This window comes from Lissotriton vulgaris, chromosome 7 (assembly GCF_964263255.1).
Source record: "Lissotriton vulgaris chromosome 7, aLisVul1.2, whole genome shotgun sequence".
Classification (NCBI taxonomy): domain Eukaryota; kingdom Metazoa; phylum Chordata; class Amphibia; order Caudata; family Salamandridae; genus Lissotriton; species Lissotriton vulgaris.
Window position 1 is genome coordinate 697035078 of NC_141695.1, and position 16003 is coordinate 697051080.

The window sequence follows — 16003 nt, forward strand, 5'->3', positions numbered from 1 at the left end:
CAGGATACGAACGAACGCTCTTCCAGCCACACATAGAGATCAGACGATGCAATGTATTGAATCCTGCTACCCTTTTGCCCTCAAGCTCAGATGACATGACACAACATGACTGTGTGGAAATGATCGACGTAGTGACAAAACCAAGACAAGACCTAACAGATGTTGCACTCCCAGATCCTGATGTAACACTCTATGTGGATGGATCATGCATGAGGACAAGTGCTGGAGAGTTAGTAGCAGCCTATGCAGTAACAACGGACTGTAAAGTTATAGAGACCCAAAGAATTGACATTCTGTCAGCTCAAGCAGCAGAGCTCATCGCTCTGACACAGGCCTGCATATGGGCAAAACAATTGAAAGTGAACATCTATACCGATTCCCAATATGCATTCGGTGTAGTTCACAATTTTGGAGTGTTATGGCAGGAAAGAGGTTTCCTTACCTCACATGGGGCCAAAATACAGCATGGTCCCCTGATTCAAGCCCTACTAGATGCCATACACCTACCTACAGCCATAGCTATTCTGAAATGCAAAGCACATACCAAAGCTACAGACACCATATCCAAAGGAAATGACTTAGCGGACCGAACTGCTAAACAGACAGCCCAGAGTCCAGTGAACACATCAGACTCTCAGGTACTAACACAGACTGTCACTATGGTAGTGAGAGACCCCTTGAAAGATGTGCTAGACATACAGACACATGCCACCTCAGATCAAATAAAGAAATGGGCTGAACAAGGAGGGGTCCAGACAGATCAAGGTTGGATGACCAAAGACCGAACAGTGTGGTTTCTCCCTGATTCCATGGTACAAGTCATAATTGACACAGCCCATAGCCCCGCCACCTAGGCGAGAAAGGTATGCTGGATAGTTTACGGAATATCTGGTTTAACAAGCATCTGAGATCTGCAGCCAAACAAAAAGTAAAAACTTGCATGATATGTTGCCAATTTAATCCTGGTAAAGGTGTATCGGTAGAACAAGGTGGATTCCAGCCTCCTGATCATCCCTTCGAAGTCCTCCAAATGGATTATATCCAGATGGACAGATGTAGAGGGTACAAATATGTGCTAGTGGTAGTGTGTACACTGACACGATGGACTGAAGCATACCCCGTCCCAGACTATGGTGCCCAGACAACAGCTAAGCAATTAGTGAGAGAATTCTTCCCCAGATATGGGTTACCAAGGGTCATTTATTCGGACAATGGACAACCTTTCTCCTCCAAATTGATGGAGGCTGTTTCTCTTTTATTGGGATATTCCTGGAGATTTCATTGTGTCCGACACCCTCAAGCAGCCGGCCTAGTCGAGCGGCACAACCAGACCTTGAAAACAAAACTAGCCAAAATATGTGCATAAAAAGGGATAGACTGGGTCACTGCCCTCCCGGTCGCTCTCTTTTATATGCGAATGGTGGCACATTCCCGGACGGGACTGTCCCCTTTCGAAATTACATTCGGGAGACCTCCTAACATCTGGGGTGTCCCTTCTCCTAGAAAACTGACTGACATTGACTAATATGTTGACAGATTACCTGGCTTCCTTGATGTCTGCACTCCAATCTTGTCGTTCACAGGTCACAGCAGCATTTCCAGACCTCACCACGCCTGGAGAACACGCCATCAGGCCCGGCGATTGGATATTGATCAGAAATTTCGATCGTACCAGCCCCATGGAGAAGAGATGGGCAGCTCCTAAGCTGGTCCTCCTAACTACGAGGACCGCCGTCAAAGTGGAAGGACGCAAAGGATGGCTCCACGCTAGCCACTGTCGGAAATTTTTTGGACCTACACCCACAGACACTGTGCCTTGTTCAACAGCTGCCAATGCCCCGGATATAATTTCACCAAATCCAGAACTCACTCCTCAACAGGAATACCGATCGCGGCTGCGATCCCACCAAAAACAGACTAAAGACATTGCACCTGATCATAACGCACCGGTGGCTAATTAAGCCCAGGAACAAGCTCTTGGTGAAGCGGCTGCTGGGAGACGTTTTGATCTCGTGTCCAGAGACATCTTGATATTAAATCCATAGACATTATGAGGAGAAATGACGCGGTGCGTCAATGGAAAAAGACTAATTATGTAAAATTACTGCATAGCAGGTTCTCGATCTTTCTGTTTACAATGTTACTTGTTTGCTGTGTAGCAGCCTGCCTGGGATGGATCTTATGTACAGTTTTCCCTCCACATTCTTCCACACTTGTAAAGAATACCACTATGCATTCCTATGTTGATCTTCCCCCACACCTCGAGGACAGAAGAAAGGAATTTTTAAATAATACATTCATTTCCACCCTCCATAAACACCAGCTCATAGTCAACAAGACCAACTGTTGGGTTTGTGGCTTGATGCCACATTCCGTACATAAGGGAATGCCCTTTTTCTCCCTCCCGTTTGGTTATTCAGGATCCGCCTATGCCTCAGCCATGATATTCTCTGCCTCTGTCAGAAACATTCCCCCGACCAAATTAAAAAACGAAAGTAATTGGAACGAGGTAAAGACCAAAATAGTAAAGGCTGTTTCTAAAATGGTGGATCTCACTGTCACCTGGGAGAGGGCCGAAGATCACGAAAATATCAGTTACTCTCAGTTCCATGACATTGCTTCCTTCAGGGAAATGTTTTCCGTCGATCAAAGACGGACAGATCAAGGAGGTTGGGTAGTACCGCAAAACGGCCGGTTTTGCATAAGGGGGAAGGGAAAAGGAGAAGTAATGGGGAACAGCGAGTGTGACAGGACATACACACTGCCCGCTCCCGATTTTCCGACCATAGTAACTGCCCCAAACACCTATTTCATTTGTGGACCCCATGCGCGCACCTGGTTGCCCCAAGGCTGGTCTGGAAAGTGCTACATCGCATTCCTATTACCACCGACTTACACAGCCCCCGCCAATTACCACCTGATTGACCCTCTGACCCAAGTTAGAAGACAACGAAGGGGGGGGTCATAGATGCAGAAGATACTACAGGACTAGAAGTAGGAGATTTCTTTAAAGGTTTTCTCCCTTTCTGGGGACCTATGGCAAATAGTCGCCACATCCGGCAAGTAACCCGTGTAGTTCAGGCCGCCATAGATTAAACAACTGGCGCCTTAAATAACATTACAGCTGAGGTCGCTGCAGACAGGCTCATGACACTACAGCACCGTATAGTTTTAGATGTCCTGTTAGCCGACCGTGGTGGTGTGTGTAAGGTAATAGGGTCCAGTTTTTGTGTATTTATTCCCGACAACGCCCCATCAGTTTATTCTGCTATCTCCCGCCTCCATGTTCTATCCGACAAATTGGATATGGACACCGGCACATGGTCCCTGACCGGCTGGTTTTGGGACCTCCTGTCCACCTGGGGGTGGAAGGCACTAACAGTCCTGGGCCTTGTTTTGGCCACTATCTTCACCTGTTGCCTCTGTGTCCAGTGTGGCCCCGCTCTTTGTGGACTGTGTGCCACTTCCTGTACTCCTCGTCCACAAAACAGAGGAAAGAAAAATGAAATGATCGTGTTACAGGAGCAAGTATACGACCTGATGAACATAGAAATTGATTGAGAATTTCTGTAATAGGGTTTCTATGGGACAAGGAGGGAATGTGGAATTTGACTAAAAAGCTCCCTTTTTCTCTGGTGTCCCATCATGCACCCTATCCACCCTGACATCGACCAGGCAAGCCGATCCTCCTATTTCAAGCACAAACCCCGTTGTACCCCCTCTTGCCTGCTCTCTTTTTCGTAAAGCTGACACATGCCAAGAATAATGTCCAGCTACCATGTCCCTTAGACAAGAACGGAGTCAGTCGGATGGGTGACTCGAAAAACCCCCCTTCCCTAACTCTGTCATCGAACGAGCAGCTCTCGCTCGTCAATGATTTCTTAGATTGCGAGGACAGCCACGGGTTGGGTTAAACAACCAAGGGGAGACATAATCAAACACACGAGACTGCCACGAAGAAGAATAGTTTACTACAGCCCATTCTCCTTCTTCCCCGCTGCACACACATACCATTGTGAGACATCACCATCCTTGTGTACGAAGTAAAGAACGCACAATGCCTCGTCCTCTTTACCTTTCCGACAGAAATGACCCTGTGACAATGCTTCGATTCTCTGTCCTCAGATTCCAGCAACCCTGTAACTTGCCACCACAATCGCCCCGATGCAATATGTTTGTTTATATGCTATTCAGGTTATCCTTTAAACGAGAACAAGTATGCTATGTTTTCTGTATGATTACATCATGAATGATTGAATCGAGTCTAAGGGAAATTCCTTCTTTTTGATTGTACTCATACTGTATATAAGTCCTGTTATGTTTCAAGCAAAGTAGACTACTCCTGAACCCGCTTGGTGAAAGAGCTCTCCCTTAACTCGAGTTCTGGAATAAAACCCTTTCAACTCGAAGACCACGGACTCTGCTCCTCATTTTATGCATTACCATTTTCTTGGGTAATTATAGAAATTCCGACCGGCGTAAATAACTAGCTTTTTATTTACCACATCCCGCCGCTTCCACGGACATCGGATCGGGGCTGCTGAGAGGAGCATGGCGAAGGGCGGACTACACAGTCCATCAGCCCTTGAGGTCCGCCGCGTCACCCGGACAGCGCCAGGAGGCGCTCATAAGCAACACCAGCCCCATTGAGCAGGGGAATCTTTCCGTAGCTGCGCACGTCCTGCCAGAGTGCAGAACTGACCGTTCTCTTTGCTGCCTGTAGCTGCGGTCCTTCCGCCTGTCTCCTGCCGCCTGCCGCTTCCACGGACATCGGAGCGGGGCTGCTGAGAGGAGCGTGGCGAGGGGCGGACTACACAGTCCATCAGCCCTTGAGGTCCGCCGCGTCACCCGGACAGCGCCAGGAGGCGCTCATAAGCAACACCAGCCCCATTGAGCGGGGGAATCTTTCCGTAGCTGCGCACGTCCTGCCAGAGTGCAGAACTGACCGTTCTCTTTGCTGCCTGTAGCTGCGGACCTTCCGCCTGTCTCCCGCCGCCTGCCGCTTCAACGGACATCGGAGCGGGGCTGCTGAGAGGAGCGTGGCGAGGGGCGGACTACACAGTCCATCAGCCCTTGAGGTCCGCCACGTCACCCGGACAGCGCCAGGAGGCGCTCATAAGCAACACCAGCCCCGCCTCGCGGGACACCGGGCGAAACCAAGGTCGGGCCTTTTCTAGGCTGGGCTGTGCCACCCCCCCCTTGGCGATTGTGCCTGGTGAAACACTCTCCAACCATCAGGTACATTAATTAATTCATTCCTACCTGTTCTACCCAGTGGTACTACCACAACCCAACGTGCTAAGTCCTAGGTTCAATCTACCATGACACGGGGGAGCAGAAGTAAGACGGCCTTGAACAGCGCCCTGATCACCGGCCCTATAGACCAATTCATATCAAGAACAAATGAAGTAATTGATCAGAGTATTTCTCTGCTTGAGCGAAGGGTGTCACAAGACCTTGCAATTGCCAGAAGGTCATCAATGGGCCCCCTAGCCTCAGCTCCATCTCCGTTACAATCGGCTTCAAAGATTCCGGTGTTACTTCAGCCAAGTGTCCTAGTGGAGATTCATTCCATCCCGAAATCTGTTGATTTAATAGCCACTAATCTCTCCTCAGACTTTAATTCTACAGGCAATCTTGAAAATACTCCAGACCTTCAGTTACTCCAAACACAAGATCCAGGTCCTGACCTCCAGCTACTCCAAACACTAGATTCAGGCCCTGAGAATCAGCTTATGGGGGCGAAGGAGGGTGCTGTCCCTAAGCGGGGTAAAGATAAGAAGAAAGGTAACTTAAAAAAACCCAAGTAGCTATAACTAACAAAAAGAGGCCAGATGTTCAGCCACTGCAGGACTTTCCAAATGACTCAACTACTCAATTTATTAATTAATTGGACTCATTTGTTAATTCAACGACCACGGGTACTGTGGGGGAGATTTGTAGTCTGTGTAGTACAAACACCCAGCTTTTGGCAAGTTTCAGGGAAATCTTCAACCCTTAGAACGCAGTATAATGATAATCGAAAAACAACTTGCGAAACTCGCCCTGAAACCAACCAATCAGCACAGAGTGGGTCAATCGAATTTAGGGGTGGGTAAAGACAATCCTCCTGGCACAGGTGCTCAAGGGGGCCAAAAGGATTGTGAACCCAAGCCGTCCAAGGCGGCAAAAGCCCAAAACAACCCAGCAAAGCCTAAAGGGCCACAAACCCCCTCCCTCTCCACCCCTGGCAGTGGGCCCTCGGCTAAGACCTCGACTACCATCCTTACCCAGCCCGCTCCATCGCAGCCCAATTCATCTCAGCCCATTCCTGATAAGGGTCCCGTTCAGTCTTCAAATCAGAGACCTATTCCATCTTTACTGTCTCAGCATTCTTCATCACATGTACTGGACGAGAGGAAAAGGGGGATTAGGCCCAGACGTCCGAACCATCTTCCGCCAGAAGTGTCCCCCTATACTGTCCTCCTCACGGGGGTCCCGGAGCACCCGTTAACCACAGAGGAACCGTCTTGGTCTCTCCAAAATAAGGTCCTACAGTGGCTTAGTGTAAACAGGCCATTACAACCTCCACATACGAGCAGAATCTCTACTGTACGCAGAGTTCCGTGGATAGGGACCGAACCTAAAAGTACACAGGGAGACTGTATTATAGTAAACTGCGATGACCCAGCCACTGTTGACTACATTTGTTCATGGCCAGCTTTGGCCAAGAAAGGGGGGGGGGGATTGACACACATCGCCTCTCCTTCTTTTATCCACCAATACGTAGAAACCAGTATCCTCTGGTTCCAAACTGGGATCAGCCACCAGAGCGTCTCTGGAACTATGTGGGTCCCTGGTTTACCCAGAGGAATAGGAGTAGGGAGTGGGATCCTCGGCCTTGGCACCCTAGTTGGGAACAGGCTTCTCTGGTGGGTTGGCGAGGTATCCCCACTAGAAACAGATATGACTGCCTGGAAATGGTCGATTGACCAATAGCCATTCCACATAGGAACATTCTGATCCAGAGGGCCCCTGGGTTTCCACAGAAGCCAGAGAGAGTTTTAGCGATTCAATCTCATAACACTAAAGTGCTATTCGCACCAGGCACCACCTGTGCCCAATCCCTCACATTCCTCACTCCTCCCCATGCCCTCACAGGATGTGTTCCGGAGGAACCTTTAAGTCCTCCTGACTCGTCGCCTTCTCTGACCGAGGGTTTTAAATTATCTTCCCCGACTGTGGCTCGGAACAGCTCTTTGTTAATGACCACAACTGAAAGTGCCAGCACAGCTATCCGTACGGCCAAAAATCTAACTCCCTCCCACTTAAGGGGACGACCCTATCTGTTTTATTACATCGCTGGCCTTCGTTCCAAGATTAATTTACAATCATGGGCAGGCACAATCAATGAGAACCACTTAGTATGCCTTCAAGAGACTTGGTTAACCGTCCCTGTCCATCTGGTGGGCTTTAAAACTTTTTTTATTTCGGCAAAGCAGGGCTTGTTCGGAAGACCCAAGGGTGGTTTAGTAGTTTATGCAGTAAATAACCTTTCCTCAACAGAAATAACTAGCTTAAAAGAAGAGGTTTGCTACCAAATTCTAAAAATCCACCTGAATAAGAGTTTTACTTACCTTCTGGTAAATTTTTATAATAATCTTCAACCCCTTGAGTGTGTGAAGATACTAAATGAAATTACCAATTTTTTTAAATTACAGTTGAATAAGTCATCGTCTCTCCCTGTCTATGTTATTTGGGGTGGCGATTTTAATATCCCATTATGCCCAAATCACAGAAATGGGAATTGTGGATTGTTAGACGAGACTGACAGCCCCTTGGCCCATTTTGCACACACCATCAATGGGAATTGCCTGAATGAGAGCCTCTTCTCATTGGAGATGGACTATGCAAATGAGTTGGTACACCTGCAAGTTGATTTCTCCCCGACATTTCTCGGTAGGGGTCTGTCAAGTACAATTGATTTTATTCTTTGCTCACAGAGTATGAAGGGCCAAATAGCAACATTTCGCACAGGATCTGATATTAGCAGTGACCACTTCCCTAACAGCGTTTTAATACAACCAAAATCTGTTTCACTGCACACCAATGCTACAAGCCTGCTAACACAACAACCGTTAAAAATGGACAAAGTGAACGGCTTCTCAGTAAAGTGGGCAAAAATAGATCCGGATGTAGTAACGGAGAAAGTTCTCAAATAAGCCTGCCTCTGTGTAAACGACTGTTTAAATCCTGATTCCTCGCCTCAAACAGTGTTGGACAGTTTTGGCAGGATTCTGGGAATAATAAAGGAGGCATTATCTTGTACGCAAACCATCGGCCGAGGGCTGGTTTAACTCCGGGTGTCGGAAAGCTCTCTCTAACCTTAAGGCAGCTCTCCGGAACACTGTGAGGAACATCCCTGAGATAACCAAACTAAGAAAGCTCTACAAGGCCGCAAGGGCAGATCGCAGGAAAGAAATAAAGGCGAACCTGTGGTCACAACTACATGACAGCTGCCGAAGCAAAGATAGTGGCCTCTTTTGGCGAATTGTAAAATCTCCCTTCCTGTCAGATCCATCAACAGTCCAGCATTTTGATGTCACAGTGACAGCAGAAGAGTGGGTTGCCCATTTCTTGAGAATCTTTGGCGGATGCCAAACAGAACCCATAGAGGGGGGTTTTAATGCAGTTACCCCATCGGACTCAAAGACCTTTCCAATTAACATCCGATTCGAGCTTGGAGAGGTAGTCAGAGCCTTAAAAGCGTCAAAACCAGACAAGGCCCCTGGCCCAGATGGGGTGCCGGCGGACATCTTCACTCATAACATCGAGCTCTGGTCTCCACTTCCTACCCAGGTATTGGCTGCAATAACAACTACAGGTCTTATTGACTCATGGTCCACATCTATTCTCCTCCCCATTTTCAAGAAGGGCGATCGGAACGATCCGGCCTGTTACAGGCCCATCTCCCTCCTGGACTCTTTGGGAAAGGTAGCGGGGCGACTACTGCTGGAACGTCTTCAGGAGTGGGCAGCAACTAACAACGTCATGACCGACCTCCAATACGGATTCCAGGCGGGTCTTGGGACTGTGGAGCAGGCCCTGAATCTCGCCCTTCTGATTGGGAAGTATGTGGGCGCCAAAAAGGGTCATCTATTTCTTGTATACGTTGACCTCAGTGCAGCTTTTGACTGTGTCCTACACCCCAAACTTTGGGCTATGCTTGGGGAAATAGGGGTGGATCCCGCTCTCATTGTATTTCTGCACGAACTTTATTCAGATGCAACGGCAAGAGTCAGGTTCGGGATCAATGGAGAACTTTCCCCCCCTTTCTGAATTACCAAGGGGGTTAGGCAAGGCTATGTACTGGCTCCCTTCCTGTTCAATTTATATACTAACGGACTGGAGGCAGCTATGCTAGAAGGGAGCCAGGACCTTCCACAAATTAAACATCGCCCTATACCAACGCTGCTACACGCGGACGACTGTCATCTTTGCGAGAACGCTGACCCAACTGCAAATACAGCTCAACAAGTACTGTTCCTACATGGGATCCCTGGCCTTAAGGTTAATATAAAAAAGACATTTGTAATGCATCTCGGCCCAAAAATTAAGAGCCCTAAACCTATTTTTGTTGAAAAAACCAAGCTTGAACGAACTCCCGTCTATCCTTACCTGGGCATTTTGGTGGACGATTCACTGAGCTGGCGGCAGGCTGTGGCAAGTAAAAAGCTGCTCTTTCAGAGAGCAACGGCAGCCCTGGTCACCTTTTCAAGGAAACTGGGGAAACCGGCTCCTCCTGAACTTCTTACAATTTATTACGCAAAGTGTCACAGCGTGGCTACCTACGGAGCAGGGGTCTGGGGCTATGGTCCAATAAACCCACTTCAAACTGTTGAGAACGGGTTTGCTAAGTATTTGCTGGCCCTACCACAAAGTGCCCCAACCTATGCCTTGTTAGCCGAACTGGGTATGGATTACATTACAGACACTATTCGTTGCCAACCCATGCTTTTATGGCACCGTATATGGACTAAAGAGGAGTGCCACCTAACGCGTTCACTAATTTTGGATTGTATAAACCTTGATAACTGGGAGAAAATACCTTGGCTTGTATATATAAGGAACTTTTGTCGGGACATGGGCCGTAACAGCTTTTTCCAGGACCCACCCAGTATGGGCGACATCTCGAGGAAAGAACTAAAAAAGCTGTGCTTGTGTCACTTAAGAGCTCTTCGATGTTCGATGGAATTGGTGAAACCCGCAAACACCCAAATCATTGCAGTTCAGAACTATCTGGGTATTCAACCCTATTTGACCTTCCATCTGAACAATTTTGAAAAGTACCTTTTGACAAGGTTTCGTTTTAATTCCTTTTTCCGGCTTGTAACCTTTCCTAAATCCCAAGACTGGTCTCCTATAACCATTCCCTGTCCCTGCGATGGTTTTTCCCTTCAGTCAACATTGCATATTGTTTTCTTTTGTAAATATTACACTCCCTCTAGGTAGGTCTGGATTTTGCCTCTACTGCGATCAACGGGTTTAAGATCCTGTCGCCCAGCATTTTTGTACCTGCAATCCCTTGAGTCAAGTTTCATAGCGAAGTACATAGCTAACTTTTTAAAATCTTGTATCAAATATCGACGTAATTATGAGTAATTGTACACTTTAGTTTACGCTTTATAAATGTCCTTTCTTTCTTTTTTCGGGTATAACGGGATTGACTTGTTTGTAAAATGTTTTTACAATTGTTTACTTTAACTTTATTTGTACTTTTTATGGTTGCAATAATAAGTGGTAACCGAATAAAAGTTTATGATGATGATGATGATGATGATACCTCATGGTGCGGTATTACTTGAAAACAGGGTGTAGCGTTTTATTAGAACATTTTCACACGTCTCAAGGAAACTTTCAATGTATTATTGGTGTTTCCCCACACAAATTCATCGGGTGGCAGTGGCTAAATGTGTGCGGTGCGAAAATAGTGCATTGTATGAATTTAGTATTTTTGGGATAACTACGCAATCAGAATAAAACCATGAGTGTATCTGAATAATATTGCTCAAACTAGCACAACCATCATGGAGTTTATAAATCACTTCAAATTATTGCTCTTAATCGTCAAGAATTAGCTATTAGCAAACTACAAAATTCTGCATAATTCTTCAACCGACAACAAAACTGTTAAATCATCCATATAGTAAGTAATCTTAAAGAGATAACGTTTATATCCATTCCAGTAGCGTAACGTTATCATGCCAGGCTGAAATCAGTCTTCTTAAGGACAAATCTGGGTTTTACAAAAGGTGCTATTTCAGGGATGTGGAATTCCTATAGCCCAACGCCCAGGACATATTATTTGTGGTCATGGGCAACAGGTTTATGTGTATTTTGTCCTTGGGACAAGTAGGCCCAACCCCCTGCAGCACAAACCCTTTGGCTACCCGTTTGCAGTACCACATTATGGATCAGGGAAGGGCACTGTCTGCAGTGAAGGTAATATTTTTGCCCATATGTTAAAGTAGTTCCAACTTGTATTCATGGCTGATTAATTGAAAGCCTTTATCATTAGGGTGAGTACTCCAAGCAAATGTTGTAAGCTCTGACTGGTCCCAGTTTAAAAATATCTACACATGTTTTCAAAGTTTAGCAATACGAGGCTATGTATAATGCTCCCAGAACGCTCTTTGATTTGATGCAAATATTGGCATAAGCTTGAAAGCAAGATTGATGATTTGCTTTAAAAAAAAATGTTCACAAGAAAATGAAAGCAGAAAAAAAACATTTTGCTAAACTACTGTAAAATGTCAAGTACTATTTCTTTGCAGGATCATTTAGTAACATTTGTTGAGATGCATGCTAGTATTTCCCAAAAATATTCATAATGGAATACCAGTGTAACCAGTTTCAATAAGAGTACGGGAACAAAAATAAACAAGCACTGGCAAAGCCAGTAGGTCTGAAATTGGTGGTCAGCTTTTTAGTTTTGTTAATGTGTGACTTATTTAGGCATGGTTTTTGTAAAACCTTATTGGTGTGGAGCTGCCTGGCACAGACCATGAAAACAAACATTGGTAAATGTTTAAAAAAAATTGTTTCAGAAAGCACACACTGACAGTAGTTACTGGCACTGAACAAAACTACTTTGTGCGCCAATATGCTTCTTGTGAAAGAGCAGAATACGTTCACTCACAGTGAAGCCAACTGATACAGAGAGAGAGCACAAGAATTTTAATATACACAAAAGGTCGCGGTCAACGGCAGACCAAATTGTGGGCCCAATTATTAAAGAAAGTCTCAAAAGTGAGCCCATGGTATATGTCCTAGCCTTAAGTGCAGCTATGTGGCTTTCATTAATTCCCAAGAATTTACTGAAGTAGGACAAGAAATAGTACTACAAAATATTGGTGACCTGCATTTTAGCATGAGCAAATCTGCATGTGTAGATTTGCTAATATGAAAATCTGAGTGTTTGCAAGTTCTCTCTCTCTCTCCAATCACTTTTTTCCCAACTCTAGAAGGCGGTTTACGCCTGCCATTGTCAGGAGTAAATTTCCAACATTTCTCAGCATGGGAAAAGATTAGAGAAGCGTTGTTGAACCCCTTAAAACATGCAAGTTAGTAGGTTTGCACAGGCTCAAAAAGGCATACTAACCCTTGAACTATTGCTTTCCACTACCTTCACTCCAGTATGTAGATATGCGGAAATGTGTCATCATAAGGGGATCGCAGGTATTCAAACACTACTAGGAGCCCTGGCATAATCAACGAGGCTGCATTAGAGCTCTTATAAAATGACATTGCTCCCATAATGTTTCGCTGCACCACATGGCACCAAAGGGGCAAGTGGATTCTGTACAGGACAAAAAGATTTATGAAGCAACCTGCCCCATGGACAATTAGATATTTTATTAGATTCCACACCCCTGTGTTATGTACTTGTCTAAAAACTGAGGGTTACATGGTTGCAATAGGTGGCAGCAAACGTTAAAAAATTATTGAAATGCAAAAGACCAATGGTGTAAGGTGCTTAAGGGATGGTTTATTCGTCCTCGATGCTCATATATAGAAACATATATTCTCACACATACATTTATCCAAGCCAAAACAGTTAGTCAAAACAAAAAAAGTCACTGGTATGTGTACGCTAGAAGGAACAGGTAAACAAAATATAAAGACAGAGAGCCATTGAAACATTAAATATTTATAGTATTACAACTGTTTAGGTACAAGTAACTTTTAAAAAAGCACTTAATTAAAATGTAATGGATTTGTAAAAGCTTTAAGTCCCAGTGAGAGGTTCTAAAAGGCCATCATAAAATATGGTATATATTTTTCGGGGGGTGAAGGGGGGCACATAATGGCTAGTTTTACCCTGCAAAACTTAAAACTGTGGCGGATTTGGTAAAACCATCCATAGAATTTCTGATGTAAAAGACAATTGCAAGGGAAAAGCCAAACAAGGAAAAGGTCCGGCAATGCATAACCTGGAAGAGTCGGAGGGGTATTGCCAAAGTGAATGCCAGAACATAACAGCCAACCTCGTAAAGAGCTGAAGTGAATTCAAAATAGCCTCCTTAGTTCGGATGATCCAATGGCGATGCAGGGAGCTTGAGTCAGCATGTGCGGCAGCAGGAGCACTGCCTGAAGCTGGGTCAGCCTCCCTTCAAAAGGTGACCTACACGTGCTGTACAGGATTAAAACAAACTGTGTGTATAACCAGTGTTTTTGGAAGTTCTTGTGTGCCTGAAGCAATTTTTAGTTTAAGTGTAAATTATTCTGGTGACAGAAAATCAAAACACAGCACCAGACATGTAAATGCAGCATTCACTCCAAGGTGTACCATGCCTGAAACCATGAGACTATATACAACATAATTATATTAATGAAAGACACACATGCAAGTGAAAGGGTGCAGACTGAATTTAAGAGTAAACATTATTCACACCATACACCTTTCTGACGCCGCGCAGAGATAAATAAAACATGGTGCTTGATATTTTTAAACGCACTTAGGTTTCTTTAAGCAAGGGCATATTTTTATCCTTTTATTCGGTGTGCAAAATCCGGCGAAAATGGTGCATTTTGGAACGGGAAAAAAATATTAAAACTGCTTTATTTGGAAAGCAATGGGGGATTTAAACACTTCCCATTCATATTTTAAAATACGACCTGTGTTTATATTAGCTTAACATGCAGATAAATATGTAAATAGGCACACGCATAGAAAAAGCGTGCATATATAGTTGAGTGCACAGCGCATATTTGCTACAAACCCACGACTGCTATTTAAAAATAATAAACAGAAGACGCACGTGTGACAATGTTTTCCTATCGCACCCACTTCCAAAATGTTTTGACCAATCGGAAGAGGGCTATGTGCCTCATCTGGTTCTCCAATTCCCATCCCTCGCTGGCTGACTGCGAGTTTGACAGAAAATGAACGTGCTGGATGTACTGTGTGTTGTGATGCTCCGTGTATACTGGAAGGTTTGGAGGTTCTTGCAGCATTGCCACAGTAAGCACCAGTTCATGTTTTGAGATTATACAGCGGAGCAGGTTGTGAAAGTCGCGCTGTAGTTTCTCCTGCAACGCAAAGCGGTGCATGCGGTGTGTGTAGTGCTGTCCACGGGGTTAGTGCTGTGTATGGTGTGGGCGCATGTGATGTGTATGCTTTGGAATAGCCCCCTGGATCAGTGCAACCGCCCTCCAAGTCGGGGGTGTGGTACCTGGAGTGCTGCTGTACGTGCTGTGGCTCCTGAAACTACTCTCCGTGCAGTAGCTGTCGCAGTCCTCCTCGTCACCCGGGTAGTCGGAATCGTCGTCGGGCCGCAGCGGCAGCAAGTCCTCCTCGGCCTCCTCGTCCGGCCAACCCCGTCGCTCCTCCTCTGAATGCGCGCTGTCCTCCTCGGTACTCGAGTGGTCATCGTACACCACCTTGCTGATACCGCCCCGGCCGATGGAGGGCGTCCGAGGGCCGATACATGAGCTCCCGGGGGGGCGTCCCCTGCCCCGGCGCCCTGATCCCCGCTTCCTGCGGCCCCGCGCCGCCCCCGGAGAGTACTGAGGCCTCCGCTTCTTAGGGCTGTCATCTGCTACCTCGGCAGCCCAGCGGCCTCGGCTACTACCCCGGTAGCGGGAGCGCAAGCCTCCAGTGGGACCGGAGGCAGTTACAGGGGCTGGGGGCTCCTCCGGCCGCGGCTGCTTCGGCGGCCGGCCTCTCCTCCCCCTCATCCCTGCCGTCTGTTTGATCTCCGCTGATGTACGTGCCCGCCCTCCGGAGTTCTCCTAGGGGGCGCCCGAGCCCGCGGAGTCTTCTGTTCGGGTCTATTGTTGCGCTGCTCCCCGACTACCACAGAGGGAAGCCTGGGAAGGTGCTTTCAATCAGAATCGGCGCCGTCCCGCTTCGGGTCGCCCGCCGCCGCCATCTTGGTTGCTTCTCACTCAAGCCGAGCTGCTGGAGACGCACGGCTGGGCCTAGTCACGTGACGCGGATACCACCGCCGCTGGGCTCTAGGTGGCGCTGCAACCCCAGTTTCGGCGCCATGTTTGGTAAACACATCGGCTAAAGGACCAAAACTCGCATCCTGGGCAGATGTGCAACACCTCTGGTGTCTTCAGTGCCCTCTCCGTGGACACTTAGAAGAACTCTGATTCGAAAGATTGTTTAACCATGTAACAAATGCTGTTGTGTGTTAAATGTTTCATTATCTGTTTTTCGTACGCTCTAGGGACATAACCTGGACAGTCTCACCTTTGAAAAGAAACTCATTTAGGGCGTGGGAGGGTCCTTTCTCTTTTTTCTCTTCTTTAGTTCGAGAATGGTCGTTTCCCACAGACCTCGATATTCATCCAGTCAATTGTGCTGGCTGGGTCGTTTTTTAGGATGGATGTGCTGGACATTGATGTGCCACTTCACTACAGAAGGATTTTAAAAACACAGGTGTTATTGAGTGAGCATGTCCAGAAAGTGCCAAACTCTTTCTAAATGAGAGAAGCGACCCCTTTGTCATCTTCC

At 46.5% G+C, this 16003-nt stretch overlaps 1 protein-coding gene across 3 annotated transcripts in view; it reads right to left on the reverse strand.

The window, feature by feature from the left end:
• The window catches only part of BPTF (bromodomain PHD finger transcription factor), a 1660779-nt gene extending 1645325 nt beyond the window's left edge, over window positions 1-15454 (reverse strand). For all 3 annotated transcript variants that reach the window (XM_086930929.1, XM_086930930.1, XM_086930928.1), the window contains exon 1: window positions 14715-15454. In XM_086930929.1, coding sequence (XP_086787055.1) covers window positions 14715-15219 — 505 coding nt within the window. In that variant the 5' untranslated portion in view covers window positions 15220-15454. The remainder of the gene's footprint in view (window positions 1-14714) is intronic.
• Between the last annotated feature and the right edge of the window lie 549 nt (window positions 15455-16003).